The sequence below is a fragment of the Diospyros lotus genome, chromosome 2 (assembly GCF_014633365.1).
Source record: "Diospyros lotus cultivar Yz01 chromosome 2, ASM1463336v1, whole genome shotgun sequence".
Classification (NCBI taxonomy): Eukaryota; Viridiplantae; Streptophyta; class Magnoliopsida; order Ericales; family Ebenaceae; genus Diospyros; species Diospyros lotus.
In genome coordinates, this window is record NC_068339.1 from 6,430,210 (window position 1) to 6,445,485 (window position 15,276).

The window sequence follows — 15,276 nt, forward strand, 5'->3', positions numbered from 1 at the left end:
TTGTGGTATCGGAGCCACTTCAAGTTGAATCATGATGAACGAGATGTTTCCCTTCCAATTTCCAAAACTCACCAAGGAGAACTATGACAAATAGTGCGTTAGAATGAAAGCTTTGTTGGGATGGCAAGATGTGTGGGAGATTGTAGAAAAAGGATGTGACTAGCTAGAGAATGAGGGAGTAATGATGGCTGCACAAAGAGATGCTTTGTAGGAGGCAAAAAAGAAAGACCAACAAGCACTTACTCTTATCCATATGTGCTTGGATGAGAGTATGTTTGAAAAAATTTCTACTGTAACATGTGCAAATGACACATGAGAAGTTCTCCAAAATTCATTTAAAGGGAAAGACAAAGTAATTAAAGTGTGTCTGCAAACTATGAGAGGTGAGTATGAAAATCTCAAGATGAAGGACTTTGAATCTGTTGAAGAGTATTTTAATAGAGTTTTGACAATTGTTAATCAATTAAAGAGATATGGAGATACGATGGCAGACGTTTGTGTGATTGAAAAAATTCTTCGTTTGTTGATTTCAAAATTTGATTATGATGTAACTGCCATTGAAGAGTCGAATGATTTGGGGTTAATGATAGTAGATCAACCCTTGGGTTCATTACAAGCCCATGAAGAAAGATTAAAGAAAAGAGAAGAGCCTATTGCCCATGTATTATAGGGAAAACTGAATTTAAATGAAAAAGAACATACGCAATAACAATTTGTTAGAGGACGTGGTAGAGGTCGAGGTTGGACTCATGGAAGTCGTGGAAGAGGCAGAGGAGGCATAACTTTTCCTAATACTGAAGAACCAGATTTTCAGCAACAAAAGTCAAAAGGACGAGGCAGTGGTGGCCGTGGTAAAAAAATCTAGTGTATGATGTTACAATTGTCAAGGATTTGGGCATTTTGCTGTAGATTGTAGATTGAATTCAAGTAGAAATTAAAGGGTAAATTTTGTTGAGACCGGAGAAGATGAAGAGTCCACTTTGTTACTGGCTTGCAATGGAGATGACGAAAGGAATAAGAAGTTTTGGTATCTCGACTCAGGAGCCAGTAATCATATGATTGGTAATAAAGATTTGTTTTGTAGTCTTGATGAGTCTATTAAAAGTAATATTTCTTTTGGTGATAAAACTAAAGTTCCAATTATGGGCAGATGAGATATTCTTATTAGATTAAAGAATGGAGATCACCAATTTATTTCTCATGCTTATTATGTTCTAGCCTTAAAAATCAAATATTTTGAGTATCGGGCAGCTTTTGGAAAAGGGGTATCAGATAGAGATGAGTAAGAGTGGGCTGGCTATGAGAGATGGAAAAGGGAGAATGATAACAAAAGTTCCATTTTCGAAAAACAAAATGTTTAAACTGAAAATCAACAGTGATGGTCCCAAGTGTTTAAAGGTTACTACAAATGATTTGTCATGGTCCCAAGTGTTTAAAGGTTACTACAAATGATTTGTCATGGCTGTGGCATCTTAGGATGGGTCACTTAAATTTTGGAGTTGTTGTCCAAGAAAATGTCAGTGCATAGTTTGCCTTTCATTAGTTATCCTAATCAAATTTGTAAAGGCTGCATGTATGGTAAGCAGACTAGGAAGAGTTTTTCGAATGAGTCTTTCTCTCGAGCCTCATAACCACTTGGATTGATGTATGTTGATATATGCGGTCCTCTCAAACCAAATTCCTATGGAAAGAACATGTATTTTTTGTTGTTTATTGATGATTATACTCGCAAAACTTGGGTTTACTTCTTGAAGGAAAAATCTGATGCATTTGAAGTTTTCAAAAAATTCAAAGTTCAAGTTGAAAATGAAAGTGGTTGTTCTATCAAAGTCATACGAATTGATTGAGGAGGGGAGTTCACATCAGACAAGTTTAATCAATTTTATGATGATCTTGGTGTTTGACATTTGTTAACTGTTCCAAGGTCACCCCAACAAATTGGTGTTTTAGAGAAAAAATAGAACCATTCTTAACATGGCTCGCAATATGCTTAAGAGCAAGATGATGCTAAAGGAGTTTTGGGTTGAAGTAGTGGCGTGTGTAGTTTATTTGAATAATCGAAGTCCCACAAAGAAATTGATGCAAATAACTCCACAAGAAGTATGGAATGGAAAGAAGCCAAATATTTCTCATTTGAGAGTGTTTGATAGTATTGGTTATGTTCATGTTCCTGTTGAAACAAGAAGCAAATTGGATGATAAAAGTGAGAAACTTGTATTTATTGGTTATGCAAAAAACTTGAAAGGTTATAAACTTTATAATCCTCGAAACGGAAAAACTCTCATTAGTAGAGATGTGGAGTTTGATGAAAATGGCTCTTGGAAGTGGAATGTTCCTCAAGATGAAAATTATAATTTTCTTTTTTTATTTGATGATTTCTTGGCTGCAGATCAATCTCAAGATCAAGTTGTTGCTGCTACACCACAGACTCCTCCTCGTGTAGCTCAAACAAACCCAACAAATTTGTCTCCTTAAAGCTCCTCTAAAAGGCTACCTCGTATGCAAAGTTTAGATGACATTTATGAAGCAACATAAGAAATCAATAATTCCACTTTGTTTTGTTTATTTGCCGATACAGAACCATGACTTTTGAGGGAGCTGTCAAAGATGAAAGATGGAGATTGGCTATGGATGAAGAGATGAAAGCCATTGAAAGGAATAATACTTGGCAGTTGGCAACACTTTCAGAGGGAAAACAACTTGTAGCAGTAAAGTGGGTTTACAAAGTAAAGAATGCTAAAGGAGAAGTGGAGAAGTACAAAGCTCGGCTTATCGTGAAGGGATTCACTCAAAAGATTGAAATTGATTATGATGAAGTCTTTGGTCTATTGGCTCGCTTGGAAACTATTCGGCTAATTATTTCATTGGCAACTCAACAAAGTTGGAAGATTTTTTAGATGGATGTAAAATCAGCCTTTTTGAATGGAACTTTAGAAGAAGAGGTTTATGTGAAGCAATCATTGGGCTACGTTGTTGCAAGATAAGAAGACAAGGTGCTAAAATTAAAGAAAGTTTTATACGGCCTTAAACAAGCCCTAAGGGCCTGGTATGCCTGTATTGATGAATATTTCCAGCAAAATGGTTTTTCAAGGTGCCTTTATGAACATGCTTTGTATGCCAAGGAGAATAAGGATGGAGAAATTATGTATGTTTGTTTATATGTTGATGATTTGATTTTCATTGACAGTAATTTGAGGATGTTTAAAGAATTCAAGGAAAGGATAATTGAAAAATTTGAGATAACTGATTTGGGACTTATGTCTTATTATCTTGGAATTGAGGTAAAACAAAGTGAAGAAAGGAATTTTCTTTCCCAAAAGGGTTATGTAGAAGCAATCTTGAAAGAATTCAAGATGGATAGAATCAATTCAGTTGCTATACCCCTGGAATGTGGAATCAAGTATTCTAAGTTTGACAGTACTGAAAAGGTAAACCCAACTCTATTTAGAAGATTGGTTGGAAGGTTGCGATTTTTAACTTATATAAGGTCATATATTTTGTATGGAGTTGGTGTCATTAGTCGTTATATGGAAGCTCCAACTTTGACTCACATGAAGGCAGCCAAGAGGATTCTTCAGTATGTTAAAAGGGACATTGGATTATGGTTTATTTTATACTGCTGGAAATGATTGCAGATTGTGTGGTTTTAGTGACAGTGATTGAGGAGGAGACAATGATTGGAAAAGTACTAGTGATTTTGTTTTCTTCATGGGCATTGCTGCATTTGCTTGGAGTTCAAGGAAAGAGTCAATTGTTACTCTTTCAACCTGTGAAGTTGAGTATGTTGCAGCAGTTTCTTGTGCTTGTCATACTGTTTGGTTGAGAAGACTACTAAAAATTTTGAAATTTGAGCAAGACAGAGCTACTAATATTTTTGTTGATAACAAATCAACTATAGCTTTGGAAAAGAATCCAATTTTCATGATAGAAGCAAGCATATAGACACCAAATACCATTTCATCAGAGAATGCATTGGGAAAAAGGAGATTTAGCTCAAGCATGTAACATCTAAAGACCCATATAAAGACCAAGTTGCTGACATATTTACTAAAGCTCTAAAGTTTGAAGATTTTTGCAGATTGAGAGCTGTTCTTGGAGTTGTTAAAGGCTAAATTACAAGTTTAAGAGGGGGTGTTGAGAAGATAAACTTGTATTAGTTATATTAATAATCCGTATTTAGTAGTCTATATCAATATGTATAGTTTAGTATTAATTATGTGGTGAATATCTAAGAGTTACCTTTATGGTCCTACAAGTATTACTTAGAATGAATCACAATTGTTCGGATTTTGGAAATTTACAGAATTTCCTCCTCTGTTTCTTCTCTCCAACACCCCCATACGTAAAAACACAAGCAAGCATATGATATAGCAGGCATAAGTTCATCTACTAATCAGTGCAGCAGCGATACGTGTAGTACTTCTCCATTGGACGATCGCACTATGCGCAGACTATCTTCTCCGGAAAATCCCCATTAATCCCCGGCAGGATGAGGTGGTTGCAGTGCTGCGGGGTTTGGAGTTTTTGCAGGATGTCTTTCAGCGCTTGCACGAAGCCCTGGTTCGTAGTGTTATCCTCCCAAGTCTTGAAATCTGTAAAGGCTTTCAGCATAAGGTCATCTTTGCCTCTGGCCATCTCGGCTGATCCTATGCCGATTATGGACCACCCGGATGGCTGCCATCATAGCTAAGCACGGTCAGGACCTCCCTCATTATCTGATCATTTTCGATTGTCTTGCCGAGCTGCGTTTTGGAGTAAAACATGCTCTCCAATCTGGTCCAGAAGTACGAGATGGACATGGGTTCCGACCAGGAATAACTAAGACCTTCTGCTGCAATTATTTCAGTAATCCTTCTTACTTGCTCCTTGGCGCTGTTTTTACCCACGTAAACCATGTCCAATTCAATGCCTGCATCTCTGGCGAACGATTTTGCAATGGCAGTAAATTTCCTGATCCATTCGATGTTGTCTCCTCCATACAAACAGATGTATTTCCCATGTGCAATCTATTTATTCCACATTAATATACAAATGCAACTAGTCAAATTTAGTCAACTAATACAATCATAGATGCTAGAAATGCTCTCCAGTTATCAGGAGGGTAAGGATGAATAATGTTGGCTGGAAACCTTGTCGAATGACTTTTCTCGCTAAAAGACGTGAATTCTCTGAGGAAAATAGCAAGATAGTTGTTGTTTTGCCAAAATGGTACGCATAAAAATCATTTAGGATGTACTTAATTGTAATTGCATGTAAGTGCTAACCGTTTTATCTGATTTGAGCTGGGTTAATTGGTATTGAAATTGCATGTTTTCCTATGGGTGTATGTGAGTACTGGAAGCAGAGTGGAAATCTACAGAAGGCATAAATAATTACCCAATCCAGTACGGCTGCATCAATGCCATCCACAACTAGCCCCAGCCTCCAAGTTTCTTCCTTCCAGAGTGACTCTTCTCTCGTTCTAGTAAAAGGGTACGCCAAATTTCCCCATATCCAATTCATATGAAGCACGTTCAGGGAAACTACCTTAGCTTGCGGATCCAATGCCACTAGTTTGGGCTTCTTGGTGAAGCCCCACACCTCCTTAATGTACCTGATGACTGCTGGTTCAATCAATGAAGGCTGATAAACCATGTACCATGGCATCGATGCTTGTAGCTGCTCAAATTTGTGGTGAACTTCTTCGGTCCAAGGCATTGATCTGTCCACAATAGGAAGCCAGACAACCTCATAAATTAGATCCGACCTTGCTCTCATCTCTTGATGCAACTGAGCAAGAATCATTATCTCTTCATGCCAAATATCAAGATCTGATATGAGTAGTAACACAGTCTTTCTCCTGAGAACTTCAATGCTTACCTGTTTGTATTAAGAAAAGAATGTGAATTCCCAATATAATGAAATATTGGAAAGAGAGAGGATCTTGTGAGCAAACCCTTTTCCTGGTAGTGCCATCCAGAAGTGGCGACAAATCATCTTGAAGATAGATCAATTGCTTGAGAATCTTCCTGTTGTCCAGGTGGACCATCTCAAATAGGAGAATGAGCGCCTGGAAAGTTTATAAATGCCTCTTCTCATCTGCATTCCATAAGAATAATAATAATAATAAAACTAACCACTTCAGGAATCCAAGTGTTTGAGAGAGAGAGAGAGCTATTAACTGTCAAGTACTTATCTATCATGGCAAAAAAACACTTTCCTGTCAAGATTATATTGAAAATCAATTGCGAGCTCACCTATGTGTTGATGGCAAATACGAAACTGTTCCTTCAGGTGCTCCTGAATGTTGTTAACCTTATGAGCCAAGCTCGACAGTTCCCATGCTTCGGTGGTGGATGTGATGTGCCTGCAATTAGTTCCCCAGAGTCAACACCGATATCTGCCATAGACGATTTCAGGTATAATGTAGATGTACACTCCATAGTTATGGATGGCTTACACATAACTGAGGCCAAAGAGGCTGCTAATCTGTGATGCACATGCCACCATATTGCGGATAGTCCAGTAGGCAGCAGTTGGGATGTGAGTCATGGCAGTGGACATGGGTGGTGTGTCAGGAGAGATAAACTGAGATGGAAGCTCCTTAAACTCTACAATGCACTTGGTTACATTTACAATGGCTTTGATAAGGTTGTTAATTGCATCAAACCGGGATTTCAGAGAGTTGGCATGTTCTATGATATCCGGCAATTGCTTAAGGAGTGCGATAGACTTGGCAAGCTGGTCAGTAGCACAGAGCTGAGCAACAAGCCAGAACTCTCCATAGTTCACAGCAAAGGCTGCAAGGGAAATCACCACTTTTGCATCCCATGAGTAGTATGAAAGCATGTTGAGTATCACCATAGTTGTTGCATGAGCATCTCCACCACCGGAGCACTTGCAGGACAGCTGCCAATACAAAGTAGTAACAATAATTATGGTAAAGTGCTAGTTATTACCTTTATGACCATGTAATCAGCCAGGACACCCTTACGTGCTTGGGCCTTCCTGTTTTTGTTGCATATTACTGAGCTTAAACCACTCAGTACAAAGACAAAATGAATAACTAGTGAATAAAGTAAATGCGGAGATTAACAAATTTTAAAAATGCTTATGAACTAGGCCATAATTCACACAAGCTACATGTTGTAAAAGCTGCGTGCTCTTTTCTTTTCCTTTCCAACTTTGTCTTTTACTATTCCTCTTTTTTGATTCTCAGTTACTACTTGCAAATGTAAGAGGTTTAAAAATCACAGCAATAAACCTCGCAGGGAACTTTTTGTATAATGTAAGCGAATGATTCTCTAGGATGCCATCAATTCCAGGCAAAGACATCGTCTCCTCCAAACTATCACCAAGTCCAGGTACACCCTGCACAAGATCAATGTACGCATGTTACCAATGGTATCGGTAACTAGAAAACGTCCAGGATCATTCATTTCTGGCAGTAATGCAAGTGCATCTGCATATACTCAAAAGCCAGAGAGTAGAAAAGAGAAGGATGTCCTTACATTTATAACACCTTCAATACCAGGAGTGGCATGATGCAGAATGTCCTCAATGATTTGGAGAATGGGTTTGGCATCAACCTCACGCCCATCAGGGGCATGTGTTGCCTGAATTTGCTTCATCATGGCACTGTCATCAGATGCTAAGAACATTCGTCTTTCACTCCTCCTTGCCAGCTGCAGCGTTTTAGTTGGCTGCGCGTTGCTTGCCATTTTTCTGTTCTCTTATCTGCAACTTAAGAAGGCAAGAGGGAGTATTACAATCGATTTCTGTGTTTTCCGTTTTGAGCAATATAAGCTATTTATAAGGGCAAGGAACTGGGAAAAGTACTACCTGAATCATGTTCCTTGCTTGCAGGGGAGGTTTAGGTTTACGGTAAAAGCATGCTAGTCTGGATAAGAATTTGGCCATGTTGGAGCTTTAGCCATGGCTTTATAGCATTCTAGGAGAATTTTCCAAGCCGAATGATCCCCTGGTAGAGTCATTGATATCATTAACATACCCACAGTTGATAAAACAATTAACAAAGGCAGGCGTATTTAGACTAGTTGAATATGGAAGTTCCGTCACCGTGTCAATCGGTGTAACACTACACCGACACATGAATTAAATTTTGAACTCACCTACTTCAGAGAGGTCCTGTCCTCAAACGCAGCAAATTTCACAGTGATTAGGCGCATTATTAACAAAACTAGCAATAATGTACATCACCGGTATTCTAAAATCTTCCCATTATTCTATTTCTCATCAATTTTAACTTCTCATCAAAGCATGTGTAGCAAAACTGAAAGCATCAACTGTACTTGTGAGATAAGCTGCCTGTGCCTGGTTTAAGCTCAACTGGTTGGCTTGTCGGTTTTTCCGATACTTGCTTTACTTTATGTCTCTATATATGATATACCACATAGAATAGCCGAATATCATTACGATAATCACTTCTTATCCTAAAAATAATAATAATACTTTTGTCGCAATGCAAAGCGGTTGTTCCTTTAACACCTGTCTGCAATTACTCATGCCGGGCCACTTCTGGCTTGAGAGAAAGCGAACGGTTCCTTCGCTTTTGCAGTGGAAAGCAAATGGCATTGAGATCAAAGTTGTGAAAGCAGGACAACAATTGGAAACAAATCTTTTGACTGTCGAAAGCGGATTTGCCTGCCACAAGCTGCTGCACGAGGGAGGATCCATAACTCGGCCACTGCAGCAGCAAAACCACCCACATATCAGTGGATTCAGCCTCTTGTCTTGGCGGCCCGGTGTGGTGTTGGTGAATCCGAATTCTTCTTCTGCCCCATTAATTGTAGGATCTGAAATTAGAGATTACTGCAGATTAGAGTTGCCATAAATTACCAACTCGCGGCAAGGCAAGGAACATCCATGGAGATGTTATTTGATTTGAGTAGCCAGAATCGCCCAAGGGATTCGGTTTCTGCAAAAAGAACCGACTTGGATCTCCAAACCCAGTCGTATCTATCTCATCTCTTAACCCGAATCCAAAATTCGATTCGAATCCAGTCTCAGCTGGTTCTCATTTCCAATTCGATATTTTGATATTATCTCATGTAAAAAATTATTTATTATCTCAACCCTCCACTCAGAATATTTTGATATTATCGCAGTTTCAAGTAATACATAAAAATAATTCACACATAATATCATCTAGTGAAATAATGAGCTGACATAAGGCATAAATATATTCCTCAAATTATGCTTTATAGCCATTTGTACCGCTTAACTTTAATAAAGACCTATCATGTGTTTAAAGTTTTAAATTTGAAATTATACTATATGTACATTATTTTTATACATTTTAAACTACATAAAAGGGTATTATGATTAAAATACTCTTCGTCTTCATGCATCTCATAAAAGATATTTTTATCATTAATATATTTTTGTGTAGTTTAAGATGGACATAAAAATATACCAATAACATTATTCTTAAATATGATCTTATTAGACATTTAATTTAAAATTTTAAATTAATCATGCATCTAGTGAACAACAAAAAAATTAAAAATTAAAATAGAAAACAAAATTAATTTTGAAATAGCCATTAATTTTGTTTGTTCACTACCAAATAAATAAAAAATTTCAATTATGCTTCAACCCACTAAACCTATATAATTGAAAAAATCGATCCTACATGATTGTCATACGGAATAAAAGCTTTCAAATAAACGAAAGCAAACGGGTCGCTCAAGATTTGTAAAATCCAAATAACAATAATATTCTATATGTATTATATATAACTGTATGTATATATATTACTATTAATGTCATTTTCGCCGTTCGCTGCCGCCGTCAACGCCTCCGTCGCCGTTCTACTCTCCTGCGCCTTTCTTCTTCTTCTACACATTTACAGCAAGCCCTCCCATGAACCCATGTTGTATGTAATATATATATATATATTCCTCTGCCAGCTACTTGAGAACACTGTGTAGAAGAAGAAGAAAGGTGCAGGAGAGGAGAACGGCGGAGGAGGCGTCGTTGGCGGGGCCGACGGTAGCTGCAACGGCGGCGAGTGGGTTGTAGCGGCGATGGAGAAGGGGAGAAGTCGTGGGCGGTAAATACAGAGAGAGAGAGAGAGAGAGAGAGCGCGATGGGTTTGAGAGAGAGAAATTAATTTGGTTTGCTGTGACACATGACAATATTTTATTGATTTTCTTTATATAATCAATATCGTTAATTTTTTTGTTAGACCTTGCGACGTGTATTGACGGGATGATAAGCTCGATGATCGAATCCAATTTCATAAATCGAACTTCATTATCAATCATTAAAGCATTATGGATGAGAGAAGTTCAGACTTCATTAAACTTGAGACTTCATCCAAATGCGCTAGCAAACTTGATGGCCGAATCCAATTTCATAAATCGGACTTCATTATAGATCATTAAAACATTACGGATGGGAGAAGTTTAAAGTTCATGAAGCTCGATGAGACTTATTTCATGAAGCTTGAAACTTCATCTAAATGTGTTAGCAGCAAATTAGGTAGGGCATTTTTATTATGTGTAGCAATTTTTTTTTTTTTCTATTTGTCATGCCAGTGCCATGTCACCCATGCGTGCGTCATTTTTTGAGATTTCAGGTGTGTGATGTGATAGGATCAAAATTGAAACTTTAGGGGCATCATAGGTCCCTATTCAATTTCAGGACACAAACAACTATAAACCTAGGGGCATGTTTGTGCCTTACGCCAACAACGAGCAAAACTAGAAAAATCTGAACCAATGGGGCAATTTGTTATCCTTCCTATTAAATGGTCAAAAGATATGATTTTGGAAAATTTCTCCTGCTTTGACAACAAACTTTGATTTCAATGGCATTTTATTTCCACAGCAAAAGCAAAAGAGGCATTCCATTAGCGTCATTCCAGAAAGTGGCTGAGGTGAGTTTGCTTAGATAAGCATTAATTCGCTGGTTGATGTTAAATTAACAGCCACTTTAGAACACAGAAGATCATATTAATCCAGTTCGTGTGTGTCGGTGTAGTTATGGGACAGATCGATGCAAGAAAATTCGCTTACCTTGTTGAGGATAATCCACGGCTCAGCGGCGGGAACAATTCTTTTGGAAAATTTCCTTGAATATTATAATATAAAGCCATGGCTAAAGCTCCACCATGGCCAAAATAAGCATGCTTTAACAAAATGTAAACCTCCCCTGCAAGCAAGGAATTTGATTCAGTGAACGCTTTTTCCAACTCCTCACCGTTATAAATAGCTTACATTGCTTAAACGGGAAACCTCATCAGAAATCAAACTGTATCCTAGTACTACTCCCCCTTGCCTTTTAACTTGCAGCACGTATATAAAAGAACAGAAAAATGACAAGCACCGCGCAGCCCGCTAAAGTACTGCAGCAGCAGCTGGCAAGCAATCTGCAGCCGACTAAAACGAAGCAGCTCAGGAGTGAAAGACGAATGTTCTCAGCGTCTGATGACAGTGCCATGATGAAGCAAATTCAGGCTACGCACGCCCCTGATGGGCGCGAGGTTGATGCCAAACCCATTCTCCTGGTCATTGAGGACATTCTGCGTCGTGCCACTCCCAGCATTGACGGTGTCGTGGATGTAAGAGTATTCCTCTCTTTTCTCCTCTCTGGCTTTCGAGTGGATGCATGTGTACTTGCTTTACACTCTGAAATTAAGGATCCTGAATTAATATGCATTAATCTTGTGCAGACTGTACATGGGCTTGGAGCGGGCTTGGAGGAGAAGGTGGCTATACCTGAATTCGAAGGCGTCCTCGAATCATCGGCTTACATTATACAAAAAGTTTCCTGCGAGGTTTATTATATTTTGGTCCTTATATAAACTCCTTATAGTTGTAAATATTAACTGACAAACAAAAAGGGAGAACGTAGAGGAGAAAGTAGGAAAGGGAAAGAAAGGAAAAAGAAGAAAGCAAACAGCTTTTCAATATGTAGCTTATCTGTGAGTTATGGCGTAGTTCATAAGAATAATTGCTCAACATTTACTTTATTTACCAGCACTTCAGTTTGTGTCTCTGTCCGATTAGTTTAAGCATTAGAAACATGCAACCAAAACAAGGCCTGATCGTAAAGGTGGTAACTAGGATTTTTTTTTTAACATGTTTTGTATTGGCAGCTGTCGTGCAAGTGCTCTGGTGGAGGAGATGCTCACGCAACAACAATGGAGATATTCAACATACTTTCATACTACTCATGGGATGCAAAAGTGGTGATTTCCCTTGCAGCCTTCGCTGTGAACTATGGAGAGTTCTGGCTTGTTGCTAAGCTCTGTGCTACTAACCAACTCGCCAAGTCTATAGCACTGCTTAAGCAATTGCCGGATATCATAGAACAAGCCAACACTCTGAAATCCCGGTTTGATGCAATTAACATCCTCATCAAAGCCATTACAGATGTAACTGAGCTCATTGTGGAGTTCAAGCAGCTTCCATCTCAGTATATCTCTCCTGACACACCGCCTATGTCCACTGCCATGACTCACATTCCAACTGCTGCCTACTGGACTATCCGAAGTATGGTGGCTTGTGCAACACAGATTATCAGCCTCCTTGGCCTCAGTTATGAGTAAGCTATCCATTAAGTATACATAGATTTCTCTCAATCCTTCAAATTAATCGTCTTTGGCAGATATCAATGATGACTTTGTCTGTGCCTCTAATTTCAGGCACATCACATCCACCACCGAAGCATGGGAACTGTCGAGCTTGACTCATAAGGTTAACAACATTCACGAGCACCTGAATAAGCAGCTTTTTATTTGCCATCAATACATAGGTGAGCTCCCAGTTGATTTTCAGTATAATGTCAAGAAAATTATTAAATAGCAAAGTATTCATGGTTTCCCTCAGTTATGAGAAACCATACGATGTGTTTGGAAGCAATCCTCTCACTCTGCTCTTTCTCTATCAACACTTGATCCATGAAGTGCTGATTTTTTTTATTTTTTTTTTTAAATTGTGGAATGCAGATGAGAAGAGGCACGCTGAAACTTACCAGTTGCTTGTTCACCTATTCACGATAATCCACCTGGATAACATGAGGATTATCAAGCAATTGATTTATCCTAAGGATGATCAGTTACCACTTCTGGATGGCGCTACCAGGAAAAGAGTTAGTTCACATGATCCTCTTCTATCTCCCTTTTATTTGTTTCAGTAATTTCACTAGATTGGTAATGCACTTTCTTTTCTCGACAAGCAGGTAAGTGTTGAAGTTCTAAGGAGAAAGAACGTGTTACTGCTCATATCAGATCTCGATCTTTGGCATGAAGAGATAATGATTCTTGCTCAGCTTCATCAAGAGATGAGAGCAAGGTCGGATCTAGTTTATGAGATCGTCTGGCTTCCGATTATAGACAGATCAATGCCATGGACTGAAGAAATCCAGCACAAATTCGAGCTGCTGCAGGGAATGATGCCGTGGTACATGGTTCATCACCCTTCCTTGATTGAACCGGCAGTCATCAGGTACATTAAAGAGGTGTGGGGTTTCGACAAGAGGCCTATACTGGTGGCGCTGGATCCGCAAGCTAAAGTGGTTTCCCAGAACGCGTTTCATATGATTTGGATATGGGGAAATTTGGCATTCCCTTTTACTAGTGCGAGAGAAGAGTCACTCTGGAAGGAAGAAACTTGGAGGCTGGAGCTAGTTGTGGATGGCATTGATCCGGCCATTCTGGATTGGGTAATTTTTTATGCCTTCTGTAGATTCCAACTCTGTTTCCAGTACTCACATGCACACATACGAAAACATCCAATTTCAATAACAATTAACCAAACTCAAACCACATTCAAAAAAGATTTTTTTCATGTGTACCATTTGGGCAAAACAACTGTTACCTTCCTGTTTCCCTGGTAGAATTCATGTCTTTTAACATCTATGATTTGGTTGGATGGCTGACTTCTATATATTAATGTGGGAATTATATATCAGATTGGACATGGTAAATTCGTCTGTTTGTATGGAGGGGAAGACATTGAATGGATCAGGAAATTTACTGCCGTAGCAAAATCTGTTGCCAAAGATGCAGGCATTACCTTGGAAATGGTTTACGTAGGGAAAAACGGTTCCAAGGAGAGAGTAAGAAGGATTACCGACATCATTGCAGCAGAAAATCTTAGTCATTTCTGGTCTGAACCCATGTACATCTGGTACTTTTGGACCAGATTGGAGAGCATGCTGTACTCCAAATTGCAGCTCGGCAAGACAATCGAAAATGATCAGATAATGCGGGAGGTCCTGATCCTGCTTAGCTACGATGGCAGCCATCCGGGATGGGCCATAATTGGCAAGGGATCAGACGAGATGGCCAGAGGCAAAGATGACATGATGCTGAAAATCCTTACAGAGTTCAAGACTTGGGAGGAGGAAGCGAGGAACCTGGGGTTCGTTCCAGCCCTGATCGAGATGCTGAGAAAACTCCATTCCCCGCAGCACTGCAACCGCCTCATCCTGCCAGGAATGATCAGTGGCGTGCCAGAGAAGATTGTCTGCGCAGAATGTGGGCGTCCAATGGAGAAGTTCTACATGTATCGCTGCTGCACTGATTAGTAGATGCACGTATGCCTGCTATATCTTATGTTTGCTTGTGTTTTTTAAGTATGGGGGATGGTTTTCTTTTTTCATGCTTGGTTTGGCTTGAAGTTTCTTCCTAGTGATCGCAAGTAGTAAGTCTACAAGTGTTACTACTGCTATCGTGGAGTGATTATATGCTTGTATGAGAGGTCTGAGATTATAGCTCACTTACTCTTTGCAAGTTTGAGATTACGTACTACATGTTTGTGGTACATATATATATATATATATATGAAGCTATATATTAAGAAGAGTTATTACACTGGCTTATATTTTCTTTTCGTTTTCTCCAAGAGAATTTGGATTGATTTCAGAATATTGTTGGTGTTCCAAATTAACATGAATTTGCATTCGAATTAATTAGTGACCAAGTTTACCACAGAACATACTACGTACACTGTTGTTATTTGGCAAGATGAAGGACATGACAACATGATACAAAGACAAAAAAATAAAAAAGAGAACGCAAGACAACTTGCCTATATCCACATCAGACCTGTTCAGTTATTATATACATATATATATATTATTTTTCCTCTAATTTTTGTTGAATGTTTAATCAGATAATAAAAAAATTATTTTTTTAATTTTTTAACTTTATATATAACTTTATACTACAAATTGAAAAATATTAAAAAAATATATATTTTTTAAAAAAAATGCGGAGGTATATTTAGTGATAAAATTAGAATTATAATGTAAAAAGTTAATAAA

General features: G+C 38.5%; 1 protein-coding gene and 1 pseudogene across 1 annotated transcript; one reads left to right on the forward strand and one right to left on the reverse strand.

Annotated features, from left to right (window-relative positions):
• Positions 1 to 4,028: 4,028 nt before the first annotated feature.
• LOC127793827 (protein SIEVE ELEMENT OCCLUSION B-like) lies at positions 4,029 to 9,005 on the reverse strand (annotated as a pseudogene).
• Positions 9,006 to 11,250: 2,245 nt separating this feature from the next.
• On the forward strand, positions 11,251 to 14,823 carry LOC127793934 (protein SIEVE ELEMENT OCCLUSION B-like). The gene is made up of 7 exons (XM_052324736.1): positions 11,251 to 11,566; positions 11,678 to 11,782; positions 12,104 to 12,552; positions 12,653 to 12,762; positions 12,956 to 13,098; positions 13,189 to 13,671; positions 13,921 to 14,823. Exons 1-7 carry the CDS (start codon positions 11,321 to 11,323, stop codon positions 14,536 to 14,538), a joined length of 2,154 nt encoding a protein of 717 aa, XP_052180696.1. The 5' UTR covers positions 11,251 to 11,320; the 3' UTR covers positions 14,539 to 14,823.
• Positions 14,824 to 15,276: the final 453 nt, after the last annotated feature.

Bases quoted from the DNA above. Each gene is read 5' to 3' on its own strand.
- LOC127793934 (XM_052324736.1), top strand. From the start codon at position 11,321: ATGACAAGCACCGCGCAGCCCGCTAAAGTACTGCAGCAGCAGCTGGCA. The intron at 11,783-12,103 runs GTTTATTATATT...TTGTATTGGCAG, and splicing joins TACAAAAAGTTTCCTGCGAG to CTGTCGTGCAAGTGCTCTGG. The intron at 13,099-13,188 runs GTTAGTTCACAT...CTCGACAAGCAG, and splicing joins ATGGCGCTACCAGGAAAAGA to GTAAGTGTTGAAGTTCTAAG.